General features: G+C 41.7%; 1 protein-coding gene across 2 annotated transcripts in view; it reads right to left on the bottom strand.

Moving 5' to 3' along the window:
* rab3gap1 (RAB3 GTPase activating protein subunit 1) overlaps positions 1-12,998 on the bottom strand; it is a 133,274-nt gene extending 120,276 nt beyond the window's left edge. For both annotated transcript variants that reach the window (XM_083925041.1, XM_083925042.1), the window contains exons 1-6: positions 12,944-12,998; positions 12,789-12,844; positions 7,933-8,011; positions 7,682-7,814; positions 6,750-6,828; positions 5,003-5,122 (exon numbers count right to left, since the gene is read on the bottom strand). In XM_083925041.1, the coding sequence (XP_083781167.1) occupies positions 5,003-5,122; positions 6,750-6,828; positions 7,682-7,814; positions 7,933-8,011; positions 12,789-12,844; positions 12,944-12,961 (485 nt within the window). In that variant the 5' untranslated portion in view covers positions 12,962-12,998. The remainder of the gene's footprint in view (positions 1-5,002; positions 5,123-6,749; positions 6,829-7,681; positions 7,815-7,932; positions 8,012-12,788; positions 12,845-12,943) is intronic.
* Positions 12,999-15,178: the final 2,180 nt, after the last annotated feature.

Genomic DNA, 15,178 nt, shown 5'->3' with positions numbered 1-15,178 from the left:
CAAAGGGAGCCGAAAAAGAGCAGTCAGGGGATTGGGTTCCAAAATTGTGTTAAGAGCCTGTTTGAGGGTTAGGAATATATGGGACAAAATTCAGCAAGCTTCAGGCACGTCATGGACATGTGTGCGTGGTCGGCTGGGGACTGCTTACAGCGGTTACAAGCGTCACTGTGACTAGGGTATATCTTAGCCAATTTAGCATTGGTGAAATGGGCTCTATGAAGCAATTTCTACTGTAATAGGCCTTGCCTGGCACAAATCGAAGATGAGTGGACCAGTTTCAGAATGTCCCTCCACTGGTCATCAGTAGTGTCTACCCCCAAATCCTTTTCCCATGCATTTTTAGGTGAGGCAGTGGGGACTGGGCTCAGAAGAGCAATCTTATTATTAATGACAGATATCAGTCGTTTGTGTTGTACGTTGAGAGACAGGAATTGGTCCATCTCAGCTCCAGGGGGGCGGTTAGGAAAATGTGGGGATTGCTTTTGGATAAACTTTTTTTAACATTTGAAGGTAAAAGTGGCTATTAGGCAGGCTGTATTTGTCTGACATAGATACAAAGGACGCAAAAACCCCTTCGTCATACAGGTCCTTAAGAGTTTGGAGGCCCTTATCTGACCATATGCGGAATGCAGGGTCGGTGCAGGAAGGGAGAAACACATGGTTATTCAAAACTGGGCCCTTTGCAAGCTGTACTGCTTCCTGAACTGGATCCAAATTTTTATGGCATTAACGACAGCTGGATTGGATGAGACCTTGTGGGCAGTTATGGGGAGCTGTGAGCAAATTGCAGAGTGCAAAGAGCAGGAGGAATGGCGGGCAGGCGTCTGCAACTTCAAGTGCAAGCCCAGAAGTAGTGGCAGAAATTAGGGAGTGCTAGTCCCCCTTACGGTTTAGGGAGTTGAAGAATATGTTTTGATACGGGCTGCTTTATTTTGCCAGATAAAGGCGTTAAGTTGTTGGTCTAGGTTCATGAGGAACGATTTGTTAAGACAAATTGGGAGGTGTTGAAAAAGGTACAGAAACTCTGGTAAAATGACCATCTTAATAAGATTAACCCGGCCTGCAAGGCACAGTGCGAGTCCCTAATATGAAGCCTGTCTGGTCTTGTGAAATTATCGATGACATCACACTTTGTGAGGCGGAGGGTGAGGACCTTAGCAACGATCTTACAATCTATGTTTAAAAGTGAGACCGGTCTGTAGCTGTCACATGAAGCAGCGTCCCTGTCTTTCTTCATGAAATAGATGCCTCATCGTTGCATTCAGAAGTATATAATGCGGTGTAAAAATCAGAAAAAAACTTGTTGATCATCACTGGGTCAGAAGCGGGGCTACCGCTTCTGGCAGTCAAATTTTTTTGCTGCAGCTGTCTCTCCACTACCCGTGTTATTAAGAGGTTGTGTTCCGAATGTAGTAGTAGCCATTTCTTATATAGAGGGGGGGATGGAGAGGTGGAGCAAGTTTAATTGAGTTTTAGCAGTTCCTTCGCACTTTCCACCAGCCTAGCCCGTTTAGCCGTTTTCATTTGAGAAATATAAGATAACACTTGTCCTCGAACAGTAGCTTTAAGTACTTCCCACATCAGGGGTTTCATTGAACTCTATGTAAGAGTGGATTTGAGTCGCAACAAAATCTTTAATCTTACTATTAGACAGTAAGTGTGAGCTGAACCTCCATGGTAAACGTGGAATTGTATATCTCGCGAAAACCTAATGTCAACTGTGGTAGGAGCATAGTCAGAAGTGATTATTGGGTGATATTCACATGCATTCACGCAGTCGAGGAGTGTGTTATCGAGTAAGAAGAAATCAATTCAGGAGAATGTGAAGTGTACATGGGTAAAAAAGGAGAAAGCTTTCCCATGGGGGTTTCCAAACCTCCAGGGATCAGAAATTCCCAACTGTGATGCATATGTTTTTACTGTGTGTGCTGATTTGGATAGCGAAACCTGTGTAGGAGAAGATCTGTCAAGAGTCAATTCCTGCACCAGGTTGATGTCTCCGCCTATGATCATGCGATGACTGTCAGCATTTGGGATTTTGGTGAATAGCCTTGTAAAAAACTGTTCATCATCCCAGGTGGGCGCGTAAACCGAAACTAAGACCACTGGTGTGTTCTGTGCCCGAAACTATGACATAGCAGCCATCAGTATCTAGGATTATATTTGTTGGCTAAAACAGGACCCTTGGACACTTGAGTAGAATAGGTGGCTCATCCACACCCTCTTAATACCTGGGGTGTCGGCTGTTTTAAGATATGTTTCCTGCAGAAACATCACATCCCCCTGAAGGTGCTGCAACTGTGTCAGGGCCTTACCGATTTTGATCGCTTTGTTCATTCCCTTAGTATTCCAGGAGATCAGACGCACTCCAGTACCTGTCTTTAAAGAATTAGCCATAGGAACAATAATAATAAGTTAAAATGACACTGCATGACTTTAAAGTAATCCGTAGAAGTGGAGGAAGAGAGTGGGGACGATGGGTAAAAAACAAAAAAAACAAAATCAAACAAACAAACAAAAAAGGCCCAAACGCACATAAAGTAGGACAAAAACAACATAAAACAAGACAGTAACTTCTACTACTCCCATAGAAAAAAACAAATTCTGAGCTCTCTAGCTCGATCTACAAATAAACTGAACTTCCGGGGTCTCCTCCCTAAACAAACAGTGTTTAACCCATTAAAGTCACATGAGAATAATAGTAAAGAATAAAACATAAAAATATTATTAATAATTGTGAGGGTATTTTTCTACCTCAGCTCAGATGAATAGAATGCATTTATAAAACCCTCCACCCTGCGTTAAAATGCACGCTGTATTGATACAGGTCACCTCTGCACATCAGACTATAAAAAGTGTCAGGCTTCAGTGAAGCCCTTTGACCAAACAGAGAACAAGAATACTTCAGATAACACTGTGGCGGTGGGTGATAAAAAGTTAAAAATAAAATAAAGCTGTGAAAGAAATATATAATAACAAACTGAAATCCACATGTAGAAGAGCTTCCAGTGCTTGGCAAGAAGGCCGACCAAAGACAAACTGAATCTGAACTGAACTGAATGTCCACAGTGCGTTAAAATGACCACTTAGCGAGTCCTGTTCAAAACTTTAACAGATAGAAAGTTGGCAGCCCGTCAGGACTTTACCTGTAAAGGCGAGGCGGTCTAAAAATAATATAAAATATATAAACTGCGGTCAGTCAGGGGCTGTTATAGCACAGCTGCAAAGTTAGCACCACACCAACTCGCGGTTATCCAGAAAACATGACAGTGGCTCGTCTGCGGTGAAATGAGCAGCTCTCCTGCGGTCATCAGGGCACCTCTGAGAGGGTGGATGTTATGAAGGCTTTTGCCTCTGTGACTGAGGTGAGCCTTTTCCTGCCTCCATCCTTGATGGGGATGGGAGACCATCCGTATAGTAGCTGGCCTTTCCTGGCGCAGGCTTCGCATATGATTTTCTCCTTCACCTGGTACCTGTGAAGCCTGATGATGACTCTGTCCCGGCCTCGGTTTCTCAGCTAGTGTGCGGTGAGCCCACACTCCGGGGGTGTTTCCAGGATGCCTTCCCTGAAAACCTCCATGAGCAGCTCTGCGAAGAAGGCTGTGGGCCGCAGACCTCCAACAGATTCTGGTAATCCAATCACTATGATGTTATTGCACCGGCTCCGGGACTCCAGGTCGCTGACTTTAGCCAGCAGCTTAGCGTTGCTCTGTGTTAGCGCGGCAAAGGAAGGCCTCCAGAATTAGAAGGCACTCTTCCTGTAAATTTGCATTTACCTCGAGGGAGCCTATCTTCTGAGCAAGGTCGGACACTGTGGTGTGGACGTGATCCAGCTTTGCTTAGAGTGTTGAAATGGAGGCTTTGAACTCTGCAGAAAGGGATTTGATTTTGGCAGAGAGGGCTTCACGGTGATACTCCAAGAGGTTAGTTATGATGCTAATCTCGCCACCTGCCTCCTCTGCGGGGCTAGCCTTCGCCCTGGCCTTTTACAGTCTGTCTGGTCGAATGTGTCGGCATATTTAGGTAGTGTATCCGTTAAACGATACGAATATTACTATTTGTGTGACTTTCGGGGTCCTGAAACGTAAAAATTATCAAAAGGTGCGGGAGCAAGACTTGACCCGTGTCTACTCCATCTCAGCCAAACTGGAATATATGTGGTGGTCTACTGTATCAAAAGCAGCACTTGGATCCGCTAGCAACAGGACTGACAGTTTCTGAGAGTCTCTCACTCTCTTTCTCTCTGTATTTTATTGCACTGCAGGTATGTACATGAGCTCCTGGGTTGGTAGGCCTATGTCTCCTGCTCTATGGTGCTGCCTAACCTCTGCTATTTGTAGCATGTAATGGAAGTCTCTGATGAAGACCCTGCAAATGTGCTGAGATTTAAGACTGCATTCTAGGAAGACCTAGCCTCCCGCCTAGAAAAGACCAACAATGCACGGCTCAAGCTTGCAAAAGAGCTGGATCCACGTTTTTAAAGACTTGAAGAGCCTGTTCAAGAGTGAAAGAGAAGAGATGTGGACCACACTTGGAGGCATGCTGCTTGAACATTCACGAATAAGGTCTCCACAGCTTTGAGACTGGTGTGACTGATGTGACTATCTGTGGAAGTATGACCTAATCATCTCATCCCCAGGGTAATATTCCACACAGGAGATTCCCACACAGTCTGTGGTGCCTAAACCTGCTTTGTGCTCATTGTTGCATTTGTATTTTTAAAATATGGCTATTGTAGTTCATACTTTTGGCTATTATGTACGTCGCAGATCATTCAGAGCTGTATTTGATTATTAGAAATTTCTCTGAAAATTGTAACATGTGTTGTTACAACATCTTTTTTTACCAACATTTCTAATGTGTTGCTAAATTATTTATTACTCCATAACCTAATTTTCAATATTGATGCCTTTAACTCCTATTCCCACATTGGACTAGCACAGAAAACGTCCACATTCATAAGGAAAGCCACCCACTGCCCTGAGTGATGAAAGTGACTCACCAGCCGCTGTTGGCCAGAGAAATGGAGATGGAGCTGAGCAGAAGATTGCATTTGGACTCACTGATGATAGCTTCGCAGTTGGTTCCAGGGGTAATGACAACAAACTCTCGTATACCATACCTGAGAGACAGTGACAGCAGTACATAGAAATCACTTTTTCTCCACTTCTGAATCTTTCCACACCTTGTCTATTTTTAGCAAGTTTGCATCTCTGAAGTATGGTAAAGGGTTGGGCAAGATATCAGCCCACTCTGCAGTGATCAAACCTCTAATCAGCAGAAAGAATAAAAAGGTTAGACTTTTCTTTGCAGAGGAGCATGTTGTGTGGACAGAGGAGAACTGGTCCAGAGTGACAATGATGAGAGGACGTTCAATTTAGTTAGGTCTGATGGGAAACATTATGTCCGGCGTAGGACTGGGGAAAGATTGAACCCAAAGTGTGTAAAGAAGTCAGTTAAATTTGGAGGAGGAGTGTCATGGTTTGGGGGATGTTTTCTGTAGCAGGACCTCTTGTACAGCTACATGGCAGGGCGAATGCAAATGTTTATGTGAACCTCCTTCAGCAACATGCAATACCTCCACTGCAATTGTGTCCCAATCAGCTGCAATTTCCATGCAAGACAATGCCCCCTGTCAAAGAGTAAAACAGGTGAAGCAGTTCCTTGAAGCTAAGAATATTAAAACGATGAGATGGATATATATAATAAAAGTAAATAACCAAAAACCAAGCATGTCTGTGAATATTTTATTGCAGAGTCTTGTCATCAATGTTTTATAAGATCAAGCTTTTTCGGATGGCTATTGATAAAATAATTTGATAAGAGAAGTTGTTAAAGTATTCTTCTAAAATTACAGACTAGCGTCTCTTATTTAAATGTAAAACCCTCGCTAATGCTTAATAAAATACTGTAGATAACGGTTTGGTGATCTCTTTAACAAACACAAAAATGTATGTCTAATAAATAAGTCGATTAAATAATTTGTTAACGCTTATCGGTGGAGTATCTAATCTCCCCTCTTCTCCTTCACCCTGTGACTGCAGGGTTGAGAGGGCTGCAATGACACACCTAATGAATACTTGGGAGTCCAAATAGAGAGCACCCTGAATCTGATAGTCACAGCTTTGAAAGTCAAAACAAAGAAACTGCTTGTGGTGAGGCACAACTAGAACATGAAAATAACCATCCCTGATTGTAAACCGATACAAACCATTAGTCTCAACAGCAAAAAGAACATCTGCTTTGCTCAATTTTGATGATTTTGGCTGGGGGGTTGATGATAAGGCCCCAAAGCCCAGGGTTGACCATTCTCTCTGTGGGGTTGTAGAGCCTTGACTCACGATCAGATTATGAGACTGAAAATTCTCAATAAATTTATCGTTTATCAATTAATATTAGCTATCACCAATAATTATCAAAGATAATAATAAAAATGACTCTAGTTAAACCAGAGTTCCTCAGGGCACCACGGTCAGAGACGGAAGTAATAACCAATATAAAAGCCTCATTAAATATACTAAACTATAAAGTAAGGGTTAAGCACCCATTAATGCAATAGTTTACTCAGTTGAAGGATTTTAAGTTCTTTGCTTAGAAGAGGTTGGCATGTTTATCTTTGAGTTAGGGTTACTTAAATGCCGACTATAATGATTCAACAAAAACCAGGATTGAATGTAAAACTGGTTTTCTGATTTTCTGAATAACCTCATTTCTCTTTGCATGAAAACATAAAGAATGACGGAACTCACCATCTAACCAGGCAGTGGGCTCGAGGAGGGAAGTCATTGTTCATACACAGAAGGTCCTGCATTGCACAGGGGAAGGCATCTAGACACAAGAATAACAGTTATGTCAAACACAAACTGTTACAAGGATGAATTGTGTGCATTCTCTCACCTTTTAACTTTTGCCTATTATTGTTATTAACAATAGTCACCTGTCAATATTCACTATGATATAGGCCTAGGCATAAGGGAAATTAGAAATGCAGGAAAGATAACAGGGAATGCTGTTGGGAAAAATATGGCATATATAATGATTTTTGTGCTGAGACTTAAAATTAGCAAGTGAAAAGAAAAGGAAAAAGCTAAATTTTTTTGTATTTTGCATTACACTCCATTATAATTATCTAATTAGCAGTACTATTTCTTCATGTAATTAGGTATAATTTTGACCTTCTACTGCCTCTTATGACTTGAGTGTGAGGCAGACAATGACATTTTTTCACCAATTTCTAGGCTTTCTTTATGCATTCTCTAAAGAAGAGAAATGCTCTACTTCTCAAAGCATTGCATTGAACACAGATATAACAAAAAGCACAGAAGAATGCAAAACTGTAAACACTAACTTAAAGGGGCTGTACTCGGTATTCAGAACATTAATAGAGCACTAAAGAAATATGAGCTTTGTAAAGATAAAGTAGAGTAAATCACTCTCCCTCTGTGTGTGTTGTAATTGAGTTTCTATGTTAGTTTGACTTGAAAGTCCAGCTGTGCATGCATGTAAGTGCCTTGCGCATGGCTATCAGATGCCGATCCAGAAGTCAGTCTCTGATAAGTTGGGGAACAGTTGTCAAGGACCGTGTGGATTCAACTTTTAGTACAGCACCTTTAAAGTGCAACTGCTAAAACATAGCCATCAGGTAAGCTACCTATTATAACACTTTCAGGCATAAATGTACCTTCCTCGAGCGTGTCCTTCCTATTGTTCACCTCACATTCTTGTTTCAGGAAGTGATGAGTTATGTAGAACTTAAAGTCAGCAAAATGAATATCCTCCGACTTCTCCCCCCAAGTGCCACTGGTGTATTCACCCTGTTAAAATAATCAAGCATCAGAACGGAAAGGAAGGAAGGAAGGAAGGTGACAAACCTTTTGGCAGCATACGGCTCATATTCAGCTGACTATTTAAGCCTTAATGAGAGTAGAATACCTTCTCTGGACTCAAATTTCCTGAAGCGATCCCAATCAGCTTCCAGTCATTTAGGACTTCCTCGACTCTGGACACAAACCTATAAGTACATGATTTAAATTTGTCAGTAACTATGATATTGTATATACACAGTACCCTAAATTGTCATGCTTTGATAACTGACTTTCGCTAGAGACAACAACACTACACTAGCACTAAAATTAGATCCAGATGGAAAATTAATATTTGGGGTTGATACTGATATTAGGAAGAAAAAATACATATCGGCCAATATGTATTTCTGTTTAGCGGTCCAAACCTAAGAGGCTGGGGGCCACTCATGTAATGCAGCGTGGCTTCCAGTATCAGTGGTGCTGGGAACCCTACTGTTTTCACTAAGATTTTTATTAGGGATCCAAGCCCTCATGGTGCAGTCAAACTCATGGTATGGATCGTTTCTCGGATCAGAGTCACAGATTGGATAATTTTTCGGATCAGTAATCATAAATCATAAATCAATCCGCGGATCAAGTGTGTGCCGAACCAAAGATATTGATCCGAACGGATCACGGATCCATGATGATCCATTGCACCACTAGCTGTGGGCCATACAGGCAACATATGTCTACAAGGAAGTGGCACTATAACCAAGGGGAATCAGTTTCTGTAAGTTTTTTTAATTCCACATTGAACACAGCAGTCAAAAACTGTTACATTCATTCCCTGAATTTAGGTTTTTCCACAAAATTTCCAAATATGCTAAACCTAATTTTTCCACCCCCGATGACAGTCCGATCAGTACCAAACTTTGTACACTTAAACCCCTGATCTAGACTTATCAAATGATTTTGATAATCCCAAAAAATGCACAAGTGATAAACAAAGAACGTCCTATAGATTGCAAAAACAGGAAGTGTGGAAGATTTTCACAATAATCAGACACAAAACATGTAAAAGTTGTTTTGCATGTCACTGAGGTTTGTTACTTAATTTAATGCCAACCAGCCAGTAGTTGGCATCTGACCAGGATGGGACTGTTCCTGGTCAGATGCAGCTGTTTGAATGATTTGTTTGCTGTGCGAATGATTCTTTGCAGTGCGAAAGACAACAACAAGATGTAGGATCGTAAATTCAAATGAAGATATCTTAACTCTCATAACTCATAAATATATTCTGTAATTATTAAACAATACTTATTATGTTATTCTCATTAATAATACGGCGAACAGGACAAATAATGTTTAGACACTGATACTGTTTTCGATGCCTCTGTCTGGCAGATAGAGGCATGGTTTTAATGTGGTTATCATATATCATAGTGTTTATTTGTATGGATTTAGTTTGTTATGTTTTCAATGCGTTTGTTTTTAAAATTACTTTTGATTATTTCCCCACACCTGTAGCTTTTTATATCCATCAAATCAAATAAATAGATATAAAAAACATGCCAGCACAATGTGTAATGACGCACACTCGCTGATTTACTGACAGAAGAAGTATTCTGGCGCTGTAGGAGATGGCTGCCTCTCCAGTAGCTCTCCAGCTAGCTCTTTTACCCTATTTTAACCTCTTTATTTCTTCGTTTTATATATTTCCTATGGATATTTCTAACTTTAAAATGCAACCAGGACCCAGTTTTCTCAATTACTCAAGAGAGGAACTGCTGGCTCTACGCACAAAGGGACAAGCTGGGATACGACACCCGTCCCAGCGGAGTTGAGGAGGAGCCCCCGGGGCTGCAGGGCCGGGGCGAAGCTAAAAGTTCGCTACAAGTTCTCGATTCCCTCCGTAATCATGGGCAATGTGAACTTGCTGCCTAACAAGATCGACGAGCTGTCCACGCTGTCTGCGCAGAACCTGAACTTCTGCGCAGATGTGGTCTCCTCTGTCAAGACTGTCCGCTGTTACCCTAATAACAAGCCATGGGTAACACGGAAAGTTAAGGCTGTCCTCAACAAGAATCAGGCTGCCTTCAGGAGCAGGGACAGGGAGGCCATGAAGGCATCACAGCAGGAGGTGAAACACTGTGTGAGGGAAGCTAAAGACAGCTATAGGAGAAAGGTGGGGAAGAACAACATGAGGGAGGTCTGGGAAGGTGTGAGGACCATCACAGGTCACAACACAAAGACCAGAGCCACAGGAGGGACAATGGAAAGTGTGAACGAGCTGAATGACTTCGGTAACAGGTTTGACCTGCAACCATCTCTCCTCCTCCACCTCAATACAATCCCCGCCTCAAATCACCACAGACAAGGTCAGAGGACAGCTGAGGAAGCTCTGGCCCAAGAAAGCAGCAGGCCCGATTAAAGAAGAAGAAGAAGAAGAATTCCTTTATTTGTCCCACAATGGGGAAATTCAATTTTCACTCTATTATTATTTTTTATTTTACACACACACACACACACACAGGCCCGAAATACACACACATGCACAGACAGTGTGTGTGTGCCGAGACTACTGAGGACCTGCGATGCAGAACTGGAGGAACCACTACAACAGATCTTCAACCTTAGCCTGCAGCTAGGAAGAGTGCCTACCCTCTGGAATACATCCCGCATTATTCCGGTTCCCAAGAAGAACAGGCCCAGTGAGCTGAATGACTTCCGACCGGTGGCATTCACTTCACAACTGATGAAGACGTTGAAGTGGCTCTTCCTCAGCCTCTTCAGACCCAAGGTACAACACGCCCAGGACAGCCTGCAGTTTGCGTACCAGCCAGATGTTGGTGTGGAGGATGCCATCCTCTACATGCTGCACCAAGTCCACCCCCATCTGGATTAGGGAAGCGGCACAGCAAGGATTCTCTTCTTGGTCTTCTTCAGACTTCTCACAGTATGTCTGGCTGATGGACACCACGTCTGACAGTGTGGTCAGCAGCACTGGAGCCCCTCAGGGCACAAAGAGGAGAGAGGAGGAGACTGGACAAACTGCTGGACATTATGGACAATGTCAGCCACCCCCTGCACGCCGTCATCAGCAACCAGAGGAGCCTGTTCAGTGGAAGGCTGCTCCTGTCCAAGTGTAGGACCGACAGGCTCAAGAACTCCTTTGTCCCTCAGGCCATCATCCTCTACAACTCCTCACTCGGGGGGAGGAGGAAATAAAGAGGACAGAAGGGAAGGAGTGGGAGCCACTCACTGTGCAATTAATCATCTACTCTTACATACCTGGACACTTATCATCTTCTTTTTTGTGCAATAACTTTATCCACCATTTAAGTGCAATAACTTAATCTTAATGCTCATTTCTGTCATATAGTCATACATATTTTATCTTATACATTTCCTCTACATTTAACTTATCTGATTTCATTTTCCGTGAATTATACTTTACCTGTATTCTTACATCTACCTCATATATATTTGACTAAGAGTTTATTGTTTACTGTATATACTGTATATTTTCTGTATCTATTTAGTTAAGAGTTTATTGGTTATCCTATATTGTATTTTTTTATACCTCCCTCATGTTTTTGTTAGCTGCTGGACATTCAATTTCCTTCTGGGAGTCATCCCAAAGGGATCAATAAAGAGAAGTCTAAATCTAAGTCTAAGATGAGGACGAACGGTTTATTAGCTGCTCCGACTGTTCTGTTCTGTGTACTGTTCTCATGGTTCATTTGGATCTCTGGTAACAGGTAAATAGAAAGGTGCAAGTGTCCTGTTTCTCGAATGTAAATGGTGCTGTTGACTGCACTCATGTTGCTGTGAGAGCACCGAGTGAGAACGAAATTGCTTTCATTCATCTCTGTTTAGTTTCGGCAACGGTCTGACCCTCTGACTCTGCATTAAGCACCACATATTGCCACTCTACGGCCGTTTTGTCATTAGTAATGCCCACACTGTGACCTCCAGACAACATGTTTTTTCCATCTCTCCAACAAAAACGTCCACATCACATTTATTGTTGATTTTTTTTGTTACCCTTTCTGTGTTTGTCATGATGTCAGTATGAATGAATATCAATTTTGGCCTTTTTATTGAATAATTATAGGCATCTATAGGCGTGACATGAAGCCGCCTCACTGTTTTTTCACTAAATAAAAGGTTTTTGTTGAAGTGCCTTGGTTATTTAAAAAAAAACATGCTAGTACAGCAATGGTATAGCCACAGAGGATATTCTTTCAAATTCTGAACAATAAAAAATAACAATATTTCAGAATAAATCAAGAATTAATAAGTTATTCTTTACATTTGATCTCCAGTGTAATGTAATATCGTACTGTACAGGAAATATCCAAAGGCGTTTTATTTTTAAAAAATTCAGTGAAAAATTGTGAGAAGATACCTGAGGTCATGTAGAATGTACCTGAAGTGGAATTAATGATTGAAAACAGTTTTATTTGAACACATTTTAATATAATGTAATATTTTACTGTACAGTATATATCTAAAGGAGTTTTATTCTGAAATTCTCGGGTGAAAAGTTATGTGTATATTATGCAATTAATCTTATTTCCATATTTCTCCTTTAAATGGGCCTGGTTATGCAATACTATTCTGAAAACCGGACGTTGACACAACGAATACAATTTCGACGCAGTTTTTATTATTTCACTTGGTGTGAAAATGTATACTGCAGAGTGAGACAGAATGAGAGTAAAGTGTTTACTTTCATGCAAGGGTTTTATACTGCAAAGTGAGACAGAATGAGAGTAAAGTGTTTACCTTCACGTCAGCTCCTCTGAGCAGTTTAAATGAATTTACCATAAACGTCAAAATACGAGCGCACTACGAATATAGGGCCGGCTCGTATGACTAGCGAGAAACGAATGACAGCTCACTTGACCGCAGTGATTAACCATAGCAATAATGATCAGTTAGTAGGTAATATAGCCTAAACTAGCAATTGTATTCATGCAAGGGGTGATCGCTTACCGTTCCCACTCTGACGCGGTGGTGAAATCGGTGATCTCAAACACCTCTGACTCGGGCTGCAAGAGAAACAAACTACTTAACAGGTTGAACATTTAAATGATATCCTATTTGCGCTGATTTATTTTGCACCGGGTAACTTTGGTAAAGAAACTCACATCACTGTCGGCAGCCATGTCGATGTCTTGTTATTGTCTAAGATTCTTCTTCTTCTTCTTCTGGATTTGATTGGCGGCTGGCATCCAGCTTATAGGTGCATTCCCGCCACCTACCGAACTGGAGTGTGAAACATTAGATGACAGAGAAAAAAAAAAACTATTTTTAAAAATAACTAAAAATTAAACCCTATCCATTAAGCCTGTTTCCCTCAAGTATTTACACACATACCCCCTAATGCTTTCTGATCTTTGCAACATGTTCTCTACTGTAAAGCTCACTTTTTCCCTTTGCAGTGCAGATTTTAGATCTCTCCTCTCTCTCTCATATCCCTTGCATTCCATAAGAACATGCTGCACAGTTTCAGGATGATCACACTGTCTACATTTACTAGTCGGATGTTTAGCAATTCTGTGTAGCGTGCTGTTAAGCCCTGTGTGTCCTAATCTGAGGCGGGTAATGACCGCCTCCTCCTTCCTGCTCCCGCCCACCATTCCTACTTTTCCCACCAGTTTTTGTATACCGTAAAAGTGTCTTCCTGTCTCATTTATGTCCCAATATTCCTGCCAAACCCTTTGCATTTGTGTTTTAATGACTGTCTTTCCTTCGGCTTTCCCTAGTGGGATATTGTTTACTGTTTGTAATCTGAGTGCTTGTTTTGCCAGTATATCTGCATCCTCATTGCCCTCAACCCCTGCATGAGCAGGAACCCACAGAAAGCTGACAGTCCTCCCCCTGTTTTGAAGGTCATATAAAATTTGATGGACCTACATGACTTCATGGTCCTAATACTACTGAGGGCTGCCCAGCTATCTGATGCAATGAGTGCATTGGCCCTGTTGTCTCCCCCTAACCATCTCAGTGCTAGTGTGATAGCCAGGAGTTCAACTGTACTGATGCATGATCTGTTGCTCTCTGCTTAACTGCCACTTTAAATTCTGGAATGTACACCGCAGCCCCAGTGCGCCCATTTTCTGGCTCTTTTGATCCATCTGTAAATATTGACATTCTATTTGGATAATTCTGTTCAATGTATTTTTGCACTATTACTCCAATATCTCCCTGCCTTGTCTTCTTGATAAGCTTCTGCTGAATATTAAAATCTACTGAAGGCATCTGGAACAACCAGGGCGGAATTTCCGGTAGAGGAACATTGGAAATATACTGCACGTCACATAGACCAATACTTTCAGCTTTTTCATTTCCAACCCAGCCTAAGCTCCTGAAGTTTGATTTTTTATGCTCTGAGCAGTCCTCTAGTATGGACTTTGCTGGATGGTACCTTTTATGACCCTGCAGATAGACCCAGTATGCCAGCATGAGCTTAGTTCTTCTTATTCTCAGAGGTTCTTCCCCCATTTCGCCTTGCAGAGCTGCAACTGGAGAGGTTTTAAATGCCCCACTACATATCCTGAGACCTTTAGCCTGCTCCACATCCAGCTTCTTAAGGTGACTTTCTGCTGCTGACATATATGCAACACTCCCATAATCTATTCTGGCTCTCATCATGGTTTTATATATATTCAATAGCGACTTCCTGGATGCTCCCCAATCACGACCTGATAAGCATCTCAAGAGGTTATTAACACTTTTACACTTACCTTTTGTCTTCTCAATATGCTGCCTCCAGGTAAGCTTTTCATCAAACAGCACTCCCAAGAAACGGATGACTTTAACTTGCTCCAGTGTTTCACCATATATCTTTATTGATATTTCTTTATGGCGCTTTGCAAAACATATCACTTGAGTTTTTGCAACTGATAATTTAAACCCCCACCTATTTGCCCACTGCTCCACTGTATCAACTGCTGCCTGCAGCTTCTTCTGCAGATACTTCTGATTTCTCCCCCTTACCCATAATGCCCCATCATCAGCAAATAATGATTTACTTATTCCTCCCCCCACCTCCTCAAAAATGTCATTAATCATACTGTTAAAGAGTATTGGACTGCATACGTTCCCCGGTGGCGTTCCATTTTCAACCATATATACTGGTGAGTACTCTTTCCCCACTCTGACCTCTATTGTCCTCCCAAACAGGAAACCCAACACCCAATTATACATCTTCCCTCCCACTCCCAATTTATCCAGTTTGATTTGCAGGCCTTCTTTCCACAACATGTCATATGCTTTCTCTATGTCAAAAAACACAGCAACCACGGTCTCTTTATTTGTCTGTGCTTTCCTGACTTCTGATTCTAAGCACAGTATTGAGTCCATTGTATTTCTCCCTTTAC

Source organism: Echiichthys vipera, assembly GCF_963691815.1.
Source record: "Echiichthys vipera genome assembly, chromosome: 2".
NCBI lineage: Eukaryota > Metazoa > Chordata > Actinopteri > Perciformes > Trachinidae > Echiichthys > Echiichthys vipera.
This window is presented reverse-complemented; position numbering and strand designations above follow the sequence as displayed.